Here is an 18,397-nt window from a genome sequence, read left to right on the forward strand (position 1 = left end):
TCAGGTGTACAACATACTGATATATTTGTATATATTTCAAAATAGTTACCCCAGTAAGTCTAGCTAATATCTCTTACCACACATAGTTACAGAATATTTTTCCCTTGCTGTGAGAACTTTTAAGACCTACTCTCTCAGCAACTTTTGAATACCCAATACAATATTATTAATTATAGTCACCATGCTGTACATTATATCCCCAGGATTTATTTATTTTATATGAAAATTTGTACCTTGTGACCCTCTTCATCCATTGCTCAGTCTCCTCACCCACGTCTGGGAACCACGATCTGTTCTCTGACTCAGTGAACTTGGATTTCTGTTTTCAGATCGCGCGTGTGAGTGAGATCACCAAACAATATTTGTCTTCCTCTGACTTATTTCTCTTAGCTGAATGCCTTCTAGGTTCATCCACGTTGTTGCAAATGTCAAGATTTCATTCTTTTTTTTATGGCTGAAAATATTCCATTTTGTACAAAATGTACAAAATACACACACACACACACACACACATATATATATATATATATACCACATCTTCTTTATCCATTCATCCATTGATAGACATCCATTAATGTCTTGGCCCTTCTAATTTTAAAAGAAGTTAATGTACCTGCGGGCCTTGTGGGCAGCTTGGACAGGCCAGCATTGAACTAGGTGGCCGTGGACCCTGGGCATTCTCTGTCCCGTCTCCAGATGCCGAGGCCTTCTGGCTGGTAGCTCAGGACCAAGAAAATGACGAGCTGAAATACGGGATTAGTGGCTCCTATGCCTACTTCTTCAGTGTCACCTCAAATACTGGGGAAGTGAAGCTGGCCAGCGTTCTGGACTATGAGGTAAAGAAAGCAACTTGGGAAGGCCTTGTGAGGGGTGGGGAGTGGGGAGGGCCCTGGTGGACCCCTGAACAGGGCTCACCTTGGTCTCTGTCTCTCTGCCCCCTGCAGACACTCGACTGGTTCACCATCAACATCTCTGTGAGCGACAGTCACGACAACCGAGTGAGTCAGCAGGGGGAGCGAAGGGTGATGGTCCTGGGCTCGGAGAACAGGGGACCAAGGGGCAGCGGCTAGTGGTGTCCCGACCTCAGAGAAGCAGAGCGAGCCTCAGTTAACAAAAAACAAATTGAATGTTTATTTTTATCAAAATTAAACTTGTCCATTTTTCACCATACAGTATTACCAAGATTTTAGTATTTACTATTAATTTGTTTTAATTATATGCATATGTTTATATATATATATATATATGGTGTATCTATTTTGCATAGCTACTGTTTGTAGATATACTGTTTGTATATTTGTATATCTACTGTTATCATGAATTGCATTATTAATTCATATTAATATGTATATTAATAAGAAAACAGATACCAAATAACTCCCTACCTTCTCTCCACTGAGATCATCATTTTCAACTCCTTTGACTAATGGGCTGTTCTCAGCGTTCATGTTTCTCAATAACACGCTTATACAGTTACATGTAAGCTGTACACATAAGCTGTACGCACAAGTTATAGCTTGTGTCTGTGAAAGTTGGGGGTTCTTTATGACCTATTCGTTAAAACCTACGCATTAAAAGATGACTTGGATGTTCATAAATACTTTCTCTCTGTAAGCATTTTTAAAAGTTCAGACAAAGCTCAAGTCCTCTTGGGTTGCTCTTTCCAACCCACTCCCAACTAAAGTATCCACCATCACTGTGTTGTTTATCCCTTGCTAAGCATTGGCGTACATATGTGCATCCATGGAAGAAAGATTGTAGTTTTCAGTGTATTTTCTTAAACCCAAATGGAATCCTACTGCCGTTATGGTCTTAAACCGACTTGTCCACTCAACAATCAGCTTTGGAGCCTTTCTGAGTCTGCACACAAGTGTCCCATTTCCTGTATGTCTATAGCCCAGTGTAGGGATGTACCATGGTGCTTAGCTGGTCTCCTCAACACTTAGGTTGTTCACAGCTTTATTCTGTGGCTAACAAAGCTAAAAGGAACATTCTTGTAATAAGACCGCTATGTTTTAGATTTCTTAAATGACCTAATGTACTCTCCAGTGGTTCAGCAAACATGTGGAAAGAGAGAGAGGGAAACTAAATAAGGGGTAAATCTGCATGAAGAGTATCAGGAGTTCTTTGTTCTGTACTTGCAACTTTTCTGGCATTTGAAATGGTATCAAATAAAGAGTCACCCCAGACATTGCCTGATTGTTCTCCTGAGACGCTCTGCCAGCTTGCATTCCTGTCCGGGCACTCCTGACTTTGTTTTTTCAGACTCCCACGTTTTCCGGGCTCACCTGGGCTTTCTCACATGCAGGTACAGAAAGAAATGCAGGTGATCGTAGAGGACAGAAATGACAATGTGCCCGTTTTCCAGAGCATAAGCTTCTCCGCCAACGTCAGCGAGGTAACGTCTGCCTTACCAGGGTGGGTGTGTAGAATGCAGGCATCCCACAAATCTGCTCAGAGTGGGAAGGACCAGAGACAGTCAGCAGGTCTCCAGGATTGGGAAGTGTGCCTCCTAGAAAGGGCAGCCTCAGGAACCAAATTCAGAGGGTTGCATGTAACCCCATGTACAATATTTGTAGCAACATTTTTCAATCCATCACACTGGATTGGAGTTCTTTAAGTTATGATCATCCCAGGCGGAGAGGAAGAAATTGATTTTCTCATGTATCTGAACATTTGAATGGTATGAAAGTTAAAAAGTGAAAGTTTAGTCACTCAGTTGTGTCCGACTCTTTGCCACCCCATGGATTGTAGACTACCAGGCTCCTCCGTCCATGGGATTTTCCAGGTAAGAGTACTGGAGTGGGTTGCCATTTCCTTCTCCAGAGGCTCTTCCCGACCCAGGAATCGAATCCAGGTCTCCCACATTGTAGGCAGATAGTTCACCGTCTGAGCCACCAAGAAAATCCCTTGAATGGTATATCTGGCTTCAAACATGGCTGGATCCAGGCACTCAAGCCATGTCATCAAGAAGAGATTTCTCTCCACCTTGCACCTCTGTGCCTCTTGTTGCCTTCATCCTTGGGTTGGGGGAGAGGTCCACCCTCATGGTGATGATGAAAGTGCCCCCCAGCAGCTCCAGGCTCACATCCCACTAGCTTTGAAATGCAACTCAGACTGTCTCTTTCTCAGTGGCCCCAATCAACACCCCAGGCTGACTCCCATTGACTCATTTTGGGTCACGTGCATGTGCCGCCATTGTTTACTGGACTTAACAGGTGGCTCTAGTGGTACAGAATTCACCTGCAATGCAGGAGATATGAGACACAGATTTGATCTCTGGGTTGGGAAGATCCCCTGGAGAAGGAAATGGCAACCCACTCTAGAATTCTTGCCTGGAAAATCCTGTGGACAGAGGAGCCTGTTGGGCTACAGTCCATGGTCACAAAGAGTTGGACATGACTGAAGCGACCTACCATGCATACATGTCCATCAGTTGAAGGGTGTGGAACGCTCCAGTTGTCAAAGTCTGCATCATGGGCCTTCCCCTTTAGCAAGGGTGACAGCCTGACTTGAACTGCATGGGCAGGGAGGAGATTCTCCAGTGGTCTGCAAGCAGGAAACACACCACTCCTGAATCTTCATTATTAGTGGATTCAAAGACCTGAGAGGTATGCCCTACCCCCCAGGCCAGACAAGAGGCTGGTGAGGTCCAGACAGACCTTCAACAGGCTCTCATTGAATGCCTACTATGTGTTAGGCACTGTCCTTGGTGCTGAAGATATCCGGAGATGATAGACTTGGTTGCCACCCTCAGTAGCTCACACTGTAGTGAAGATCACAGACACTAATGATCAAAACATTAAACAGACAGGATTATTTCAGAGGTTTTGTGCTCAACGAAGAACATAAGGGGCTGCTTTCAGGTTGAACCAGTCAGGAAAGTCTTCTCTGGGTGGATGACATCTGAGCAGAACTAAATGTCAAGGAGCCTGCTTGGGCTGCTCCAGGAAAAGGATTTTCCAGGCAGGGAATAGCAACTGCTCTGAGGTGTGAATCAGCCTGGAGTGTTGTAGGCAAAGCTAGAAAGCTGCTGTGGATGGAGGGTGGAATGTGAAGAACAGGTGAGGTCAGAGAGGTTGGCCTGACCCCAGAGGGCCATAGAGGCAGTCTGGACTATATTCTGAGTGGAATGGGGAAACCACTGGGTGGATTTTGAGCATGAGAGTGATGTGGTCTGGTTCAGGATTTTCAGAGATCTCTCTGGCCATCTTGTGGAATTAGTGAGCGTGTGGACAGGTCCTGGGGCAAAGGCATCTGAAAGAAACTTTCAGCTCTGCAGCATACTGTCTGCAACCTGGGCTGGAGGCTACAAAGAACCCACAGGGAAATTTAAGCAGGGGAGTGGCGAAACCTGAGTTCTGGAATGATCATTTATACGGGCCCTGAGGGGCTCAGCAAATCAGAAGCTAGTTCATGTGGCAAGGGGGCTGCATCGGGGAGAGAAGGGGGAACTCAGCTTCCTGCCGATGTTCAGATGCCCCCAGAGGCCCAGCCCAGGGGAAGGAAAGGGGGCCATCTGTGGAACACTGGGCTTCAGGTTCTGGAAGGCCTGTCACTATCCCCGTAGTAGGGCTGTGGGCCCTGGAACTCCAGGTGGGGGCATGTGCTTGGGCATGAAGAAAATGGATTGGAACTCAGAGTTGATGAAACCTTTTGTTACAGAGGGGCTTCCCTGGTGGCTCAGAGGTTAAAGCATCTGCCTGCAATGCGGGAGACCTGGGTTCAATCCCTGGGTCGGGAAGATCCCCTGGAGAAGGAAATGGCAACCCACTCCAGTATTCTTGCCTGGAGAATCCCATGGAAGGAGGAGCCTGGTAGGCTACAGTCTACCGGGTCGCAGAGTCAGACACGACTGAGAGACTTCACTTTCACTTTCTTTGTTACAGACCCTGCCGGTGGGCTCCGTGGTGTTATCTGTTCTGGCCACGGACAAAGACACAGGCTCGGCGGGCACCGTGGTATACTACATAGAAAAGGTGAGTGTGTACGGTCCACGTGCGAGTGTGGGCGCTGCCCCTCCTCGTGGCCACCAGGGGGCAGCATCTCCCACACAACCTGCAGGGCCCTTGCAGACCAGGAGCTCTGCCATGGCCCAGCCCTGGTCCCCACACCATCCTCTGGCCCTCTCTGGCCCCATTTGGCCCAGTCGCCTAAGAAGGGTACCTGCTACAGACCGAACCCTTCTTCCCCCGCTCTCACCTGGAGTACTGAGGCTGTATCTAGCCCATTTCCCAGAGGCAGAAACTGAGAATCAGAGAAGTTATGTGACCTGGTGAGGTCAAGAGCAGAGCCAGGATTCGACCCCACGCCTCTGAGAGCAGGTCCTGGGGGCAGAGCCATCCTGGGGCAGCCTGGCCTGACTGTGCTGTGCCTCAGGTCATTCCTACCACGGAGGGCAGTGAGTACCTCTTCAGGATCCTACCCAATGGTTCCATCATCCTCAATGGCAGCCTCAACTACAACAGCAAGAGTTCCTTCTATCAGCTGGAGCTGAAGGCCTGTGTGAGTGGGGGCACTGGTGGGGGCTGGGGGCATGGGGACCCGAGGCCCAGATTCATGGAGACCCGTATCCCGGCAGGACTCGGGCGGCCAGTACAACAATCAACAGGTCATCCAGTGCTCCTCATCTGTCTTTGTGTCCATCTCTGTAATCGACAAGCCAGACCTGGACCCCCAGTTTGTTAGGGAGTTTTACTCAGCCTCTGTGGCTGAGGATACACCCCAGGTATGCTGGGCACCTGGGGGGAGCCGAGAGGTAGGGAAGGGGTCTGGCTACTGACCGTGCCTCCCCGCAGGGAACCCCTGTGCTGAAGGTGGAGGCCATGGATGGCGACAGAGGCATCAATGACCCTGTGATCTACAGCATCTCCAGTGAGAACGGGGTGTCCCCAGGCTGGGGCTGGGGCAAGGGAAGGGGTGGGGGCTCTGTCAGAGCCACCGGAAGGAGCCGCTCCTGCTGCCTCTTCCCAGATTCCACAAGGCCTGGCTGGTTTGACATTGGCAAGCAAGATGGGGTGATCACGGTCAACAGTCCCCTGGACAGAGAGCAGCTGCTGGAGGAGGATGAGGAAGTGCAAGTGCAGGTCACGGTGAGTGAGGGGGCCAGTGCCCCCTTTGCACCCCCACTCTCTGCACCCCCACTCTCTGCACCCCCACTTTGACCTTTGATCTCAGCTCTTTCGAGATGCTGGTTCTCTGACCTCTGCCTTCCGGCTTCAACTCTGCTTTCAGGCCACTGAGACGCACCCCAACATCCATGGGCAGGAGGCCAAAGCGAGCATATGGGTCACGCTGAGAGTGACAGATGTCAATGACCACGTCCCTGAGTTTTACAACTGCAGCCTCCAAGCCTGCGCCTTCACTCCCAACGAGACTCAAGTCAACTTTACTGGCTACGTGGATGAGCACGCCTCCACGCGCATCCCCATTGAGGACCTCACCATGGTGGTCTACGACCCAGACAAGGCAGGCGCACCCAGACCATAGGCAGGGTGGGCGGAAGTGATGACGGGGGATTGCTGGGGAGGAGAGGTGGCGAGTGACCAGCGGAGCCTGGACCATAGTATGCAGTGTTGCGGTGGGCAACAGTGATGCTGACCATGAGTGGTGGTGACAATCAGAGTTTGAGAGACATTTGGAACTGCTGAGTGATGCTGAGCTGGTGGGAGGTCTTGTGTTCAGGGCAGAGCTCAGTGGTGGGGAATAGAAAGGCAGGATGCTGGGTAACGTTGAGTGGAATGTCACTTTTGGTGGTATTGAGCAGAGGGTAGTGATGGGTAGATGGTGAAGTTGCGGGTAGCTAGTACTGGATATTGGGGGATGTGGGAAGTGTTGAGCACAGACGCTTCTAAATGGGTGTCAGATTGGAAGGTATTCTTGGGAGAGGTTGGGATTGAGTGGTGGATGATTTGGGTGGTGGTGGTGGTTGGTGGTGTGTGGTCTGCGGTTGGCATTAAGTGGAGAGGGTATGGAGTGGAAGGGGCGTGTGGGTAATGGGCCGATGTTGGGCACCGATGGTGTTTGGTGTTGGAGTGAGTGGTGGAGGGTGGCTGGTACGGAAAACTCAGAGGGAGCGAGTGGTGTGTGTCCAGGCTCTGCAGCCCAGCCTGGGGCCCACAGTGCCTCAGGGACATCTTCTTCTGATGAGCTCACGTCTACAGGGACTAGTGACCAGTCCACCCTCCCGGGGCCTGTGGCCAGGGATTGGGAGGAAGACGCAGGAGTGGGGTCCCTACTTACAGCCCACCTCTACAGGGCAACAACGGCACCTTCCTGCTGACCTTGGGGGGCCCGGATGTCGACGCCTTCAGCGTCTCCCCGCAGCGGGCAGCGGGCTCAGTGGATGTGCAGGTGCTGGTGAGGGACCCGTCGCTGGTGGACTACGAGAGGCAGTCAGTGATGCTGGTGCAGGTGAGGGTGCTCGGCGGCGCCAGGGGGAGCCGGCCACGGGGTGCTCCCACCCCCATGCCACTGCCTCTTCCCCTGTCCTTAGGTCACAGCCACTGACTCTGTCAGCGGGAACGCCTCTGTCGCCTCGGTGACCATCCACCTTCGAGACACCAATGACCACAGGCCCACGTTCCCCCACAGCATGTACAATCTCAGCGTCTTTGAGCACAGTGCTGTCGGCTCTGTGGTCACCGACAGCATCCAGGTGAGTGAGAGGGGACGGGGTGGACTGGGCTGGGAGAGACGTGGAGATGGGCAGGCCTGGGGCTGTCCCTGCCAGAGTCTCTGCATCATCTGGGGTCATCGGATCCCAGCAAGCGTGCACGTACATGTGAGTGTGCGAGGGTGAGCGTGTCAGTCTGAGTGTGTCAGGGGCTTCTCCCTTCGGCTCAGGAAGCAGGGCTGCCCTGTCCTCATCAATTGCACGGTCGGCAGTGAGGGCGTGGCTTCTGCTCAGTGTCCCATTACCTGTCTCTCTGCCTCACAGGCCTCTGATCCCGACACAGGCGAGGGGGGCCGCATCACCTACAGCCTGCTTCCAGGGAACGGGTAACGTCTCTGATGGGAGCGGGACAGGTGGTAAGGGGGACCCAGGTCCGCCTCTCTGCCTCACAGTGGGGCTAGAGCAGCCAGATAAAATATAGGGTACCCAGTTACATTTCAATTTCAGATAAACAAATTATTCATTTTTTTTCTTGTTGTATAAGTAGGTTGCAAATATTCCACCGGACGTCCTAAAATACTTTTCATTGTTTATCTGAAATTCAAATGGAAGTGGGCATCCTGTATCTTTTTTCGCTCCATCTGGCCGCAGGGCGGACATCTTTGCCGTGGATCCAAACTCGGGGAGGGTGACGGTGAGAAACAGCGAGCTGCTGGACCGGGAGAAGCAGGCCGTGTACTACCTCACGCTGCAGGCCACGGACGGCGGGGACCTGTCGTCCTCGACCATGCTACAGATCCACGTGCTAGACATCAATGATAACAGTCCTGTGGTCAGCGGCTCCTACAACATCTTTGTCCAGGAGGAGGAGGGAAATGTCTCTGTGACCATCCAGGTGCGAGCTGGCCTGAGACTGGTGGGGTGTGGAGGGAACAGGCCCAGGGCACCAAGCCTGGCTCTGTGGTCATGCTGGCCCTGTGCTGGAATCTGGGATTTGCTGTGTGGGCCTGAGAAAGTCATTCAGTCTCTCTGGGCCTCCATTTCTTCTTTGGAAAATGAGGTCAATCATAGAACTTATTCATAAGCATATAAAGGATATAAAGTGCTGTCATAAAGGATATAAAGTGCTGCCTAGCACAGAGCGAGCCCTCAAAAACCACACTGCTCTTTAAAATGCAGGTCCCAGCCTCACTCCAAAAAGGATTTGGGTGGCTTAGATTTAAAAGTATAATAAAGGAAATGAAGAAAAAGAGAAAATAAACACAAATCGTGTCCAACTCTATGCGACCCCATGGACTGTAGCCTGCTAGGCTCCTCTATCCATGGAATTCTCCAGGAAAGAATACTGGAGTGGGTTGCCATTCCCTTCTCCATGGGATCTTCCTGACCCAGGGATTGAACCCAGGTCTCCTGGCATCACAGGGAGATTCTTTACCATCTGAGCTACCAGGCGGTGTAAGCACAAAGATAGGGTTAAACCTGAAGCCATACAATTGCTAGGAGAGGGCTGAAAACTCAGTTCTGAGCTTCTTTTAATGGCCAGAGCAAAAATGGAAATGAGGCCAGTGGCCAGGTTCTCAGAGACTAGGAGATAAGAACCAACTGTTGGCTCCAGAGGAATGTGGGGGAGAATCTCCTACAATGAATCATCTATAAGGAGGTCTTGTGAGAAGCAGGAAACAAAGTCTTCAGAGTGACAATCATATGGCCACGGGGCCCTCCCATCTTTCTGGGGCTTGTGGTTTCCTGATCTCTTGATGACCTTGTGAAGCAGCTGCTCTAATGGTCCCCATTTCACGGAAGGAGAAAACAGGCTTAAAGAGGTTAAGTGACTTTTCTGTGGTTGTACAGCCGGTCAGTGGCAGTGCTGAAACCTGGGTCTTTCTCATGCACCTCAATGCTTCTCACCCTGGTCTGAGAGCTCTCTGGGGCAAGAGCATCTCAGATCTGCTGCTGGAACCACAGTGCCTGGTTTCAGCCCTGAGAAGTGCTTGGTGAATCAGCTGGCCTGAGTGCAGAGTGCTGAGGGATGAACAACCAGTTTTTCATTTCCTGAACAAGATCCCAACAGATCTGAAATAAAAAGAGCTGAAGGTGGCAGTATGCAGGGAGGAGATGAAAGAATTGGGTCCAAGTCAGACTAGCCCGGCTCTGGATTCAAAGCCACATTTACTGAGCACTTACATGCAACAGGCCCTTTGCTGAGCCCTGAGTCCTCCGAGATGAATTCACCATAATTCCTGCTTCCAGGGGGGATGGCAGACCATCACACAAGGGTGTCACTTGTGCTGTATGGAAGGTGGCACGGGGTGGTGGAAGCCCAGCGGAGGGACCAACCTGACCTGGAGTCAAGCAGAAAAGGTGTAGAGGGCATTCGTGTGCGCGCGCAAAGCCCTGGTGGCAGGGAAGAGCCTCTTGTGCTCTCTGCGCCTTCACCCTAAAGGCAACCAAGCGTGTGCTCAGGACCCTGGCAGGACAGGAATACACACACACACAGGTTGGGTGAAGAATTTCAGCTACTTAAAAAAAAATAAAGCACTGAAGTAGTCATGATGAATCAGAATCTTGGTGGACTTCACACTTACTTTTTTTGGCTGCGTCACGTGGCTTGTGGGATCTCAGTCCCCCCCCAGCCAGAGACTGAATCTGGGCTTCAGGAGGCAACGTCCAGAATCGTAACCGCCGGGCCACCAGGGAATTCCCCTACACTCATTTCTGTTGGTTTATTTTTACTTTTGACTGCCTGTAGTATGTTGCCCCCACCCCTCTCACCTCACTAGAATATCAGCTCCATACAGGAACTGTCTCGATCACACTCTAGTCCCAGTACCTAGAACAGGGCCAGGCACGCGGTAGGTAAACCTGTGTGGGCTGAAGGAATGATCTCAGTGTTTAAAGACCTTAGAAGCTCTTGCAAGCTCTTGTTGGTCCTGTCCTCTTAGCTGGGAGACAGGGGCTGGGAACTGGGGAGCCGCCCTCTGATTTTGGAGGGGGAGGCCCATGGGTGGGCAAGCACCTGATGGCAGGCGTCCCAACCCTGCTCACCTGCCCAGGCTCACGACGATGACCAGCCAGACACCAACAACAGCCTGCTGCATTTCAGCCTCCTGCCCAGCCCCTACAGCCACAACTTCTCACTGGACCCTGACAAAGGCATCCTCAGAAACCTGGGGCCCTTGGACCGAGAGGCCATCGACCCTGCTCTGGGGGGCCGCATAGTGCTGACCGTGAACGTGTCTGACTCTGGCGAACCTGCCCTCTGGACCACTGTTGGTGTCACCATCACCGTGGAGGTAAGGCCCGGCTCAGCCGGGGACGGGGTTTGGGATGAACCCCGTATTGGGAGGCTCCCGAGAAGGTGGCCCGTTCTCCCTCCTTCCCACTCAAATCACATTTCTGCCCTTGCAGTATGGTGGCTAAAAGAGTTCTGGAGCCAAGCTAATGGGTTAGAGTCCTGGCTCATTGGTTGTGTAACCTTAGGCAATCAGTCAGCCTCCCTGTGTCTTCAAGTTCCTCATCTGTAAAATGGGGGTGAAAATAATATGAGTTAATCAATGGAAAGTGTTGCAAAGAATGCCTGGCCTGGAGAAAGCACTCGGGGCACACTGGGCGCTGCGAGGCAGGGGGGGTTAGCTCCATCATATTGATCAAAAAACTAAGGTGCACAGAGGTTCAGTTGCTTGCCTGGGTCACAGAATGGGGCTTTGAATCCAGTCTGTCTGGTTCTAAGGCTGCTGCCCGGTCACAAGCACCTTATGTCCACGATGTGGTTGGCGCCCCCTTGGGTTATGCAGTGCACAGCCTGTGCCACAGTACACAGAAGGCCTGTTTCCCTCTGGGTTGGGATGTGACACTTTCCTACAAGGATCAGAATGAGACAGCAGGGAAAACTGAGAAACAGACGCCAGGTGAGGACTTACCAGCTGTCTTTGGAGGCCGGGGAGAATAGGCCACAAAGAAGGAAAAAAAAGCAAAACAGCCTTTCTTGAGCCATCAGGGTTCTTTCACACCCATGAGCCCTATGAGTAGGGATGACGCCCCCAATCTGCAGACGAAGACACTGAGGCCCAGAGAGGTCAGAGTCACATACGAGGAAGAAGTAGAGTTGGGCTGAACTCGGAGCAGTGCTCGTAGCTCCTCCTGTGAGGACGACCTTGAGAATGCAGCTGGCCGTGGGCATGGGGCAGTGACGCCATCTCTGGGAAATCTCCATCAGAAATTCCATCTGGTTAAGAAGGAGAGGTCTCTGGTTTTCAAAGATGTCCGTCCTACCGTTATTTAGAAAATGCCGAAAGCAAAAGTCCACGGGCCGCCCTGGGGAAGGACCGGGAGAGCCAAGAGCACTGAGCATGCACCAGTGTCAGGGGAGGAGGTGCAGGCGGAGTTGGCCTGATGCTGTGACAGGGACAGCACTCTGTGTGGGTGACCAGAGAGGTCACCGGAAAGGGAAGATAAGAACAGAACGCAGTGGGCATCCGAGGGCAGGACCAGGTCAAGCCCTGGCATATGCCCCCAGTGCCTCTGCACCTGAGCTCAGAGTGAGTGTTGTGGAGTCAACTTAGAGTAGGAGGGACAGGAGAAAGGAGGGGACCAGGAAAAACTTGGGTATTTGTGGGATCATGGTGGTATTGGGACCAACACAGTAAATCTGAGAGATGGGGAGTCAAGCTGGGCGAGGCAGGGACACAGGTGGGGATGTAGAACCATCCTTCTGGGGAGCAGGGTCTAAGAGAGCTGTGAGTGGTGGACAGGGGAACAAAGTGTGCACCCAACTTCAGAGGGCCCGCCATGGACCTCGGAGCCCTGGGGGGTGGGGTCTGGGCTAGTTCTATCCTCTTGAAGTCTGTTTCATCATCTCTGAAGTGGGCAGCACTGTCTGAGGAGATGGACAGAGAGAATGGACCGCAAATCAGGGGAAATATTGGCTTCTCAGGCTGTGTCTGGGGAGGCCCAACCTGGGAGCCTGAGTTCCCTGGGCTCAGAACTGCCTCTGTCTGCAGGACATCAATGATAATCTGCCCATCTTCAACCAGTCCAGATATTCCTTCTCGGTGAGGGAGAGAGACCCAGGTAAGTCCTCCCTGGGGCTCCCTGGGTAAGTCAAGGGCAGGCCTGAGGCCCCCAAGGGGGGTGAGGACAGAGGATGCCCCCGGTGGTGGCCGGGCTGGGGGTCCCTCTGCATTCTGCCCCTCGTCCACAGGAGTGCAGGTGGGCGTGGTAGAGGCCTGGGATGCAGACCAGACGGAAGCCAACAACCGCATCAGCTTCAGCCTGTCAGGGAGCGGCGCCAACAATTTCATAGTGCGAGGCTCGGTGCTGGGGTCTGGGCAGGCAGTGGGCCGCCTCTCGTTGCCCTCGGATGTGAGCCTGGACTATGAGACACAGGCCTCCTTCAGTCTGATCGTGAGCGCCGAGAACACGGACGCCCAGGGGCGTGAGGCCACAGCAGAAGTCCTTGTGACTGTGGAGGATGTGAATGATGTGCCACCCACCCTGGACTCAGCCTCGCTCCAGGGCGTCCGGGTGGCCGAGAATGGCTCACAGCATGGCATATTGGTCAACGTGGTGGCCCAGGACAGGGACACCATGTCCCAGGTGGAGGTACAGCTTGTGAATGTCATCTGCACCAAGGCTGGAGTTGACGTGGGCAGCCTGTGCCACGGCTGGTTCTCTGTGCTGGCCAACGGCTCGGTGTTCATCAACCAGAGTGAGGCCATCGACTATGAGACCTGTGACTTGGTCACGCTGGTCGTGCGAGCCTATGACGTCACAACAGACCCCCGCTTCCAGGCCTACAGTGACAATGGTGAGGCAGCCTGGCCTGCGGGGTACAGCAGGCTATAACACAGGGGCTGTGGGAAAGAACTGGAATTTGTAAGGTCTGGGTTCAAATCCTGGCTCCAGCCCCTATCAGCTGTGCCCCTGGGAAAGTCATGACACTGCCCTGAGCTCTAGTTGCCCCATCGGTCAAGTGGAGTTGGGTAGTAGGTTGGCTGTGAAGAGTAAATGAGAATATGTATGGAAGGCATTGAGTGCAGTGCTTGGCATGCTGTTGTTGTTCAGTTGCCCAGTCGTGTCTTAGTCTTTCTGACTCCATGGGCAGCAGCACGCCAGGCCTCCCTGTCCCTAACCATCTCCCGAAATTTGCCCAAGTTCATGTCCATTGCATTGGTGATGCCATCCAGCCGTCTCATCCTCTGACTCCCTCTTCTCCTCCTGCCTTCAATCTTTCCCATCATCAGGGTCTTTTCTAATGAGTTGGCTGTTTGCATCAGATGAACAAAATACTGGAGCTTCAGCTTCAGCCTCAGTCCTTCCAATGAGTACTCAGGGTTGACTTCCTTTAAGATCAACTGGTTTGATCTCCTTGTTATCCAAGGGACTTTAGCACTTAATGCTGTGACGCTGAGAGGCAGTGTAAAGAGAAACTTCAGAGCCAGGTGTGTGCTCAGATCCCATCTCTGACACCAAGTAGCAATAACAGTCACATTAGCAGCCAGCATATATTGAATCCTTACTACAGCCCAGCCTATGCCAGGCACCTTGCAAGCATTTCACCATTTTACTCCCACACAGTCCATGTGGTAGGTGATCCCTAGCCAATTTTATAGATGAGGAAACTGAGGTATAGAGCGGGCAGTTCAATAATCTAGCTTACACAGCGAACCAGGGTCAGAATAATGTTGTGGCCAGGTGGGACATACCTGGGCTGGGCTCAATCCTGGCGCAGTGGTCTCACTGTGACTTTGGACAAGTTTGCTTATTCTCTCTGAGGTCTGGGGAGGATGCTCCCTCCTACAAAGGCCAGAGGAAACTGAGTTAGTAAGAGAGGAGACTGAGCGTGGGTGATGCATGGGAGGGAGGCTGCTGGGAACAAGCCTGAAGACCAGGCTTTGTGGGTCAAGTCTTTGCTTAGAGACCAAAGCCAGCCAATCTTTTCCCTCTAGGAAGCCTCCCCATCACCATCGAGGATGTGAATGACAATGCCCCCTACTTTCTGCCTGAGGATAAGACTTTCGGTAAGCTGCAAGCCCCTCCCTCCCCACCCACACTGTACTCTGCCAGAGCTACCTTTGGGCAACTCCCACAGATGCTGTGCAGACCCCAGGTGTGCCCCTGGAAAGGGAGGAAGCCCTCCAGCCCTGCCTCTTTCTCAGGGATTCAACAGGAGGAGAGACCTGAGGTTTCACTCTATCTCTGTCCCAACTCACATGTGACCCTGGGCCCGGCCTTCCTTCTCTGGGCCTCAGTTTCCCCATCTGCACAATGGGAGGTGGAGGACCTGCTAACTAGTGGCTCAGAGGTAGCTGTAATGGGGATCTGGCAGTAGAGAGCTTAAGGGCAGGTTTGGAGGGATGAGCCCCGAGCTGGGCTATGGTCAGCACTTGGCCAAGCGGGCACTGGCCCTGATGCCACTGACCTCTTCCTGTCTACACTTGCAGTGATCATCCCAGAACTCGTAATGCCCAACCAGCAGGTGGCGTCTGTCCAGGTAAGTCCTTGGCTCCAGCCTTTGTCAGTCACATTAGCCCCAGCAGACACGGGGCCTAGGTCTTTAGGTCTTTCAGCCATCCTCCAAATGTTTTAACACTGGAAAGAAAATGTATTAACTCTCCAGAATGGAAATGAACCACCTGCTTAATTGATATCATTAAACTCCATTAATTGTTAAATGTGGTATTCATAAAAAATTCATGACCCTAAAAGCCACTTGAAGTGCTTTTCTTCAGAATTCTGGACTATTACAGAGAAATCACAATAACTGTAAATTAAACAAGTTCCTCATATTAAATAATTTCCAGAGCAAGCTGCAAAAATGTTTTCAATTTTTGTGGCAGTGGATGTGTTTATTAGTGGGTGGGGGCTGAGGCCTCCCCCACACTCCTGGGGCCTGGGCCTGGCCAGGCCTTTTAACTGAGCTGGGGAACTGCTATGCCTTTTTGGAGCTCATTTTCCCATCCAGACAAGAAGCTGGAGCCCTTGGCAGTAACTCCTTAGGGTTCAGGCGTTTTATATGTGGGTGGCCCTCCTTGAGTTATGGAAAGGGCATGGGTGTGGAGATGGATGGGTCTGGCCCTCCCCATTTACAGCCGAATGTGCCCTGGGGAGGACTGGTCTCTCTCAGAACCCCAGTGTCCTCCCATAAAAGCAGAATAGTAATTCTCCCTTTCTGGGGCTTCCCAGGTGGCGCTAGTGGTAAAGAACCCACCTGCCAATGCAGGAGACACAAAGATGTGGGTTTGATCCCTGGGTTGGGAAGATCCCCTGGAGGAGGAAATGGCAACCCACTGGAGAGTTCCATGGACAGAGGAGCCTGGCGGGCTACGGTCCATGGGGTCACAGAGAGTTGGACACAGCTGAGGCCACTTAGCATACACGCATGCATGCAATTCTCCCTCTCTAGGTTCTTTCTGGGCTCAAACGGTCAGTTTTCCAATCTTCAGCCCTGGCTGAAGACGTTCATTCCAACGTCAGGAGTGTGGCCCTGGCTTTGAACAATCTTCTTTAAATTAACTCCCTTTTGAAATGTCAACACCAGCTCTGGCCTCATCCTGAACAGTGACATCAGCGGCCTCACAGCTCCGAGTGTCGGTCGTATTCTTCTCCGAAAGGCACTAGAATGAATAAAAATGCCTCATTTCATGGTCCGCTGGGGGAATTCATACTCCTGTTAGTGAGCGCTGAAAGGAGGGCTCTGGGGGAAGGTGCTTGGTACACAGTAGGTGCTCAGGACAACTGGGTGCCCCGAGGCTTGTGCGTGTTGGCAGTGAGAGGGGGGACCTTCCACCTGGGAGGGACCTGGGCAGTGACCTGTTGCGTTGAAGCAGGGACATGTTCAAACCCTGTTTGTTTAAAGCATTTGGTCAGTGGCCTGGGGAAGGCCAATAGAGGTCACAGCGGGGCCAGGCTCCCAGGCGACCCTAGCTTCAGATTCCTGCTGGGGCTGGAGGGGGGCCTGGCCTGGCCCAGCCCCCAGAATTTGTTTACTCTGTCTTGCTCCCAGGCCAGAGATGACGACTCAGGGAACAATGGGGCCATCCTGTTCTCCATCCTCCAAGTGGATTTCATCTCTAAGGACGGGGCCGTGATCCCTTTCCAGGGCTTCTTCCGGATCTCCACTTCCTCGGAGGACAGCGTGTTCACTGGCAACATTGAGTAACTGCGGGCAGCTCCTGGACAGGGGTGGGGGAGCCAAGCGGGGCCTCGGGGCAGGGAGTTCCCCATCCTAGGAGGGGTCCAAGGGGTTTCCGAGAGGACTCCAGCTTGGGTTTCAGAACTGAGTGATGCCCTCCTACCTTCCATAGCCTGGTCACCAGCCTTGACTCCACTCTCCAAGGCACCTACCAAGTGACGGTCAAGGCCCAAGACAAGCCTTCTGAGGGTCTTGCCCAGGAAGCCAGAATCACCCTAAACGTGAGTGTTTGGTTCTGACCCGGTTCCCAGTGCCCTCTGCCAGCCCCGGGGTCCCTTGCGTCTCATCTTCCCCATGCCCCCCTCCCACAGCTCTTCACCGTGGACCAGAGTTACCGCGTGAGGCTGCAGTTCTCACTGAGCAAGGAGGAGGTGGGCGCCAAAACGGATGAGATTAAGGCGTAGGTCTGGGGAGCCAGGGGGGTGGGTGGCCTTTGGGGAAGAACAGGGCTTGGGAGCCTAGTCCCTGACAGAAATCTGAATGGAATATCTCTCAACGCTGTCTGTGACCCACATTTGATCTGGTCCTTGTCTTTGACCCTATACCTGTACCTGTACTTCCCTTCTGCATGCCCCCAGAAGCCTATGGTTGGCTGGGCAGAGACAGGCCTAAATAGGCCTGCCACATCCAGTTGCAAAGGCAGTGCACTGCACAAGGGCACTCTGCTTGCTAAACTATAAACCCGGCCCCAAAGGAAGTGGCTTCCTTGTCTAATTGGTGCAAGAGTGCTACCTGCTTAGCCAGTGGAGCTGTCCAGAGGAGGTGACCCTCACACAATCCCTAATTTCACTGGCAGAGCCCTGGCCACAGGCCTGGGCTAAGGTCCCTACCCCAGCCCTCCGTGACATCTGCCCCCTTTGCAGGGCTCTTGCTCAGGCAACCAGGACTACTGTCTACATTGTGGACATTCAGGACATAGACTCCCTGGTTCGGTGAGTGCCCACTCGGTGGATGGGGCAAGGAAGAGAGGATCAGAAGCAGGGGCGTGGCCGGGTGGTCCCGGGCTGCGAGCTTCACCTCTGCCCTATTCCAGGGCCCGAGGACGTTCCTACCTCGATGCCTATTTTGTCTTCTCAAATGGGTCGGCCTTGACCCTTGACCAGCTGAGTGTGTGAGTGGGGTTGCCCTTGGGGTGGGCTGGAGGGTAACCAAGAAGCCTGGGGGATGCCAATGTCCCTTGGGCCTGAGCGGAGCTTTGTGGCCAGGATGATCCGGAATGACCAGGACTCCCTGACGCAGCTGCTGCAGCTGGGGCTGGTGGTACTGGTGAGTGTTGGAGGGACAGAGGTAATGGGGGAGCAGGGAGGCGGGAGACTGACCCCACAGCCTCCTCCTATCACACTCCTTCTCCAGGGCTCCCAGGACAGCCTAGAATCGGAGTCGCCGGACACGCTCCGCAACGTCACCATAGGACTGGGAGTGGCTTTGCTGCTGGTCATCGTGATCTTTAGCACGATCATCGTGTGTACCCAGAAGAGGTGCTGCTCCCATCACCCTCTGTGTCTCCAACCTCCCCTCCCTCACCACCCAAGATATCTAGGGGTAGAAAGACCTGGGGCTTAGGTGTCAGGTACATCTGTATTCAATCC

At 52.8% G+C, this 18,397-nt stretch overlaps 1 protein-coding gene across 4 annotated transcripts in view; it reads left to right on the top strand.

Annotated features, from left to right (window-relative positions):
- The window catches only part of CDHR2 (cadherin related family member 2), a 61,434-nt gene that overhangs the window by 16,477 nt on the left and 26,560 nt on the right, over nucleotides 1-18,397 (top strand). For all 4 annotated transcript variants that reach the window (XM_061150980.1, XM_061150978.1, XM_061150979.1 and 1 more), the window contains 25 exons: nucleotides 697-836; nucleotides 945-998; nucleotides 2,309-2,398; nucleotides 4,890-4,979; nucleotides 5,380-5,505; nucleotides 5,582-5,728; nucleotides 5,799-5,874; nucleotides 5,974-6,092; nucleotides 6,235-6,468; nucleotides 7,258-7,413; nucleotides 7,496-7,657; nucleotides 7,940-8,001; nucleotides 8,267-8,510; nucleotides 10,669-10,908; nucleotides 12,616-12,685; nucleotides 12,816-13,421; nucleotides 14,563-14,634; nucleotides 15,058-15,107; nucleotides 16,620-16,771; nucleotides 16,921-17,029; nucleotides 17,120-17,208; nucleotides 17,672-17,740; nucleotides 17,842-17,919; nucleotides 18,014-18,074; nucleotides 18,162-18,286. In XM_061150980.1, coding sequence (XP_061006963.1) covers nucleotides 697-836; nucleotides 945-998; nucleotides 2,309-2,398; nucleotides 4,890-4,979; nucleotides 5,380-5,505; nucleotides 5,582-5,728; nucleotides 5,799-5,874; nucleotides 5,974-6,092; nucleotides 6,235-6,468; nucleotides 7,258-7,413; nucleotides 7,496-7,657; nucleotides 7,940-8,001; nucleotides 8,267-8,510; nucleotides 10,669-10,908; nucleotides 12,616-12,685; nucleotides 12,816-13,421; nucleotides 14,563-14,634; nucleotides 15,058-15,107; nucleotides 16,620-16,771; nucleotides 16,921-17,029; nucleotides 17,120-17,208; nucleotides 17,672-17,740; nucleotides 17,842-17,919; nucleotides 18,014-18,074; nucleotides 18,162-18,286 — 3,421 coding nt within the window. The remainder of the gene's footprint in view (nucleotides 1-696; nucleotides 837-944; nucleotides 999-2,308; nucleotides 2,399-4,889; nucleotides 4,980-5,379; nucleotides 5,506-5,581; nucleotides 5,729-5,798; nucleotides 5,875-5,973; nucleotides 6,093-6,234; nucleotides 6,469-7,257; nucleotides 7,414-7,495; nucleotides 7,658-7,939; nucleotides 8,002-8,266; nucleotides 8,511-10,668; nucleotides 10,909-12,615; nucleotides 12,686-12,815; nucleotides 13,422-14,562; nucleotides 14,635-15,057; nucleotides 15,108-16,619; nucleotides 16,772-16,920; nucleotides 17,030-17,119; nucleotides 17,209-17,671; nucleotides 17,741-17,841; nucleotides 17,920-18,013; nucleotides 18,075-18,161; nucleotides 18,287-18,397) is intronic.

This window comes from Dama dama, chromosome 9 (assembly GCF_033118175.1).
Source record: "Dama dama isolate Ldn47 chromosome 9, ASM3311817v1, whole genome shotgun sequence".
Classification (NCBI taxonomy): domain Eukaryota; kingdom Metazoa; phylum Chordata; class Mammalia; order Artiodactyla; family Cervidae; genus Dama; species Dama dama.